General features: G+C 59.4%; 1 protein-coding gene across 1 annotated transcript in view; it reads right to left on the bottom strand.

The window, feature by feature from the left end:
- Nucleotides 1-310, bottom strand: part of LOC103806668 (bone morphogenetic protein 1-like) — a gene marked incomplete at its 3' end in the record, with an annotated part of 1,237 nt that overhangs the window by 513 nt on the left and 414 nt on the right. The window contains exon 3 of the mRNA XM_009079376.1: nt 110-237. Coding sequence (XP_009077624.1) covers nt 110-237 — 128 coding nt within the window. The remainder of the gene's footprint in view (nt 1-109; nt 238-310) is intronic.

The following is a 310-nucleotide window of genomic DNA, read 5'->3' as shown; positions in this document are numbered from 1 at the left end:
CCTCCACATCCAGCTCCGAGAAGGTCTGTGGAGGTGATGGAAGAGGTTGTTGGTGCTCAGTGAGGCTCAGTGGAGAGTATCCCAGTGCTGCCCACCCCCCAATCCCTACCAGCTTGACACGGTGCCCTGGCGTGGTGCTGATGGCCCAGGTACACTCCTTCTTACTGGGGTATTTATCAGGCCAGTTGGGGCTGGTGATGGTCCCCGAGATGGATGTCACCTTGTGGTCACAGCCAGCTGCCAGGACAACGGTGGGGGTCACAGATGCATGGATGAGGCGTTCCCAAAGGGATGGGGAGTGGGATGGACC

This window comes from Acanthisitta chloris, unplaced genomic scaffold (assembly GCF_000695815.1).
Source record: "Acanthisitta chloris isolate BGI_N310 unplaced genomic scaffold, ASM69581v1 scaffold20177, whole genome shotgun sequence".
NCBI lineage: Eukaryota > Metazoa > Chordata > Aves > Passeriformes > Acanthisittidae > Acanthisitta > Acanthisitta chloris.
This window is presented reverse-complemented; position numbering and strand designations above follow the sequence as displayed.